The sequence below is a fragment of the Fukomys damarensis genome, unplaced genomic scaffold, assembly GCF_012274545.1.
Source record: "Fukomys damarensis isolate Sample0158 unplaced genomic scaffold, DMR_v1.0_HiC HiC_scaffold_15, whole genome shotgun sequence".
Classification (NCBI taxonomy): domain Eukaryota; kingdom Metazoa; phylum Chordata; class Mammalia; order Rodentia; family Bathyergidae; genus Fukomys; species Fukomys damarensis.
This window is the reverse complement of record NW_022900927.1, coordinates 18,701,204-18,703,585: the sequence shown is the minus strand read 5'-3', so window position 1 is coordinate 18,703,585 and position 2,382 is coordinate 18,701,204. Positions and strand designations below refer to the sequence as shown.

Sequence of the window (2,382 nt, the reverse complement as noted above, 5' to 3'; positions counted from 1 at the left end):
GGCCCAGGCCAGGCCGCTGCTGCATCACCGCCGCCCCCTACCGAGGCATCTCCTGCTACCGCGGCCTCACAGGAGGCTTTGGCAGCCGCAGCGTCTGTGGGGCCTTCCGCAGCGGCTCCTGCGGACGCAGCTTCGGCTACCGCTCAGGCGGCATCTGTGGCCCCAGCCCGCCCTGCATCACCAGCGTGTCGGTCAACGAGAGCCTCCTCACACCCCTCAACCTGGACATCGACCCCAACGCGCAGTGCGTGAAGCATGAGGAGAAGGAGCAGATCAAGTGCCTCAACAGCAAGTTCGCTGCCTTCATTGACAAGGTGAGTGTCCTGGATCGCACCCTTCCTGAACCCTTGCTCCTGTGCACCGCCAGGGTTGGACACTTGCCTTTGGAGGCTCCCAGGCCAAAGGAAATGGTAGTCATTTTTCTAGGACGTAAGAATAGGATCAGGAACTGCCAGTTTGATGGGGAGACAAAGTGAAAGCACATAGGAAGAACAAGAGCAGGGCCTTTAGTGCTTGGAGATGACATGGCCTACAGAACAAAGGGTATTCAGTGCATTTGAAGCCAAGTAACTGCTGACATGGCAAGGAGATGTTCCTGATGTTAAGGGCTGGGCCAGTGGCGGTGAGGCAGGAATACTGCCTGCCAGAGTCTCATGGGTCACACAGAGCTGTTTTTATCCCTGTTGGTGACTTGACTACTGAGCAGGGGCCCACTGAGGCTCAGGATGCAGGGGTGAGAGATGGAGATGGTGAGCATTTTTGTGGGCCTTGTGGAAGGGCAGACCATAGATGGTCTGGACTCCAAGGACACCCTCTGCAGAGCTATTGTCCAGCTCTTCACAAATCCAGGCAAGCAGCATATGGCTGTGGTTTGAGGGCTGGGAGTAAAGGCTGCCACTGGGAGCTCTCCAGAGCCAACCTCAAGACACACTGGGAGATTCCCCACAACAAGGAAAAAAAACGCAAAACCAAAAACCATAACATGAGAGACTAAAGCTAGTAAGAAAAAGAACACATCACGGGTGAGGCGTAGTTACTAAGGCAAAGGCCTTGCAATGGCATGGCAGGGCAGCCCGAGGGCAGGGAGATGGACATGAAATTTTGCTTGAGAACAACAAGCCAAAATGATTGTACTACATTAAGACCCTTGCCAGGCCACGGCTCAGCATGTGAGCTCTTCTGGCCGGTGAGATCTCAGGCAGTCAGGTCAGCTCCCTGGCCACTGAGCCACCTCTGTAAAATGAGGGGTGGAACCCAGGGCACTCCTATCTGCACTAATATCCCAAATGGCTATTGTGCTAATTGCATGTTGTTGTAGCATTTGAATAATTGGTATACACTTTGTCAGCTTTTATAGTCTGCCTTTCTACAAACATCCAGTTATGCATTTGCACCCAGCTGGGCCCCTGTGGCCTGGGGTAGAGTGTGGGTGAGCCTTTCTGTTCTGGAGCCCCATTCAGACTTCATAGTGACTGCCTCTTAGGTCACACTGTTAGGTGGCAGCAGAGTCTGGACTCTGCGTGGTTTAAGCATTTTCATGACACCAAGTAAATTGCCCTGGAAGAAACAGAAGTTAGCTCTCAAAGAGGCTTCAAGGTAGTGAACTGATTAAGCCCCGACAAGGTTTTTGAGACGAATGACCTCCCCACACAGGACGACTCTATGGCAGAGGTCAGGGTTTTCAGATCCTGGTGCTGGGATCCCCTCTTGCCCTTGGATCCTGCAAGAGAAGATTCTCAGTCTGTGCTTCTGGGCCACAGGTGCGCTTCCTGGAGCAGCAGAACAAGCTACTGGAGACCAAGTTGCAGTTCTACCAGAACCGCGAGTGTTGCCAGAGCAACCTGGAGCCTCTGTTTGAGGGCTACATCCAGACGCTGAGGCGGGAGGCCGAGTGTGTGGAGGCCGACGGCGGGAGGCTGGCCGCAGAGCTCAACCACGTGCAAGAGGTCCTGGAGGGCTTCAAGAAGAAGTGAGTCTGTCACCTGGGGGAACTCGGGAAGGCTCAGTGGAAGCTCCATGAGTCCAGAGTGTCGGTCCTGGGATCCCTGAATTCCCCCATTTCCTTGAGCCAGGAAACCCTTAATGGAAGCCAGAGATGGAACTGAACGGGTCTCCCTGCATCAGTTCAGATCACTGTTGCTCTCTCCTGTTCTCCATCTCCAAACTCTGCAGAAGAATTTGTATTTTCTAGTCCCCCTCAATCCACTGTGAAAGTTCAGGACCCTGGACTGGGAGTTAGCAGACCTGGGCCAAGTGTAGACTTGGTCCCTGTCTCTGGTGGATTATAATCCACTGATAGGCAAAAATAACATAGTTATGCATGTAGGTGTTCAGTGACAAAGTAATTTAATTCTCTTGGTTCAGTTCAGCAGGAACGGGGGA

The 2,382-nt window shown here is 53.2% G+C and overlaps 1 protein-coding gene across 1 annotated transcript in view; it reads left to right on the top strand.

The window, feature by feature from the left end:
* LOC104865211 (keratin, type II cuticular Hb3) overlaps positions 1 to 2,382 on the top strand; it is a 14,162-nt gene that overhangs the window by 1,166 nt on the left and 10,614 nt on the right. The window contains exons 2-3 of the mRNA XM_033763898.1: positions 1 to 314; positions 1,761 to 1,969. The exon at positions 1 to 314 is cut by the window's left edge and continues 8 nt beyond it. Coding sequence (XP_033619789.1) covers positions 1 to 314; positions 1,761 to 1,969 — 523 coding nt within the window. The remainder of the gene's footprint in view (positions 315 to 1,760; positions 1,970 to 2,382) is intronic.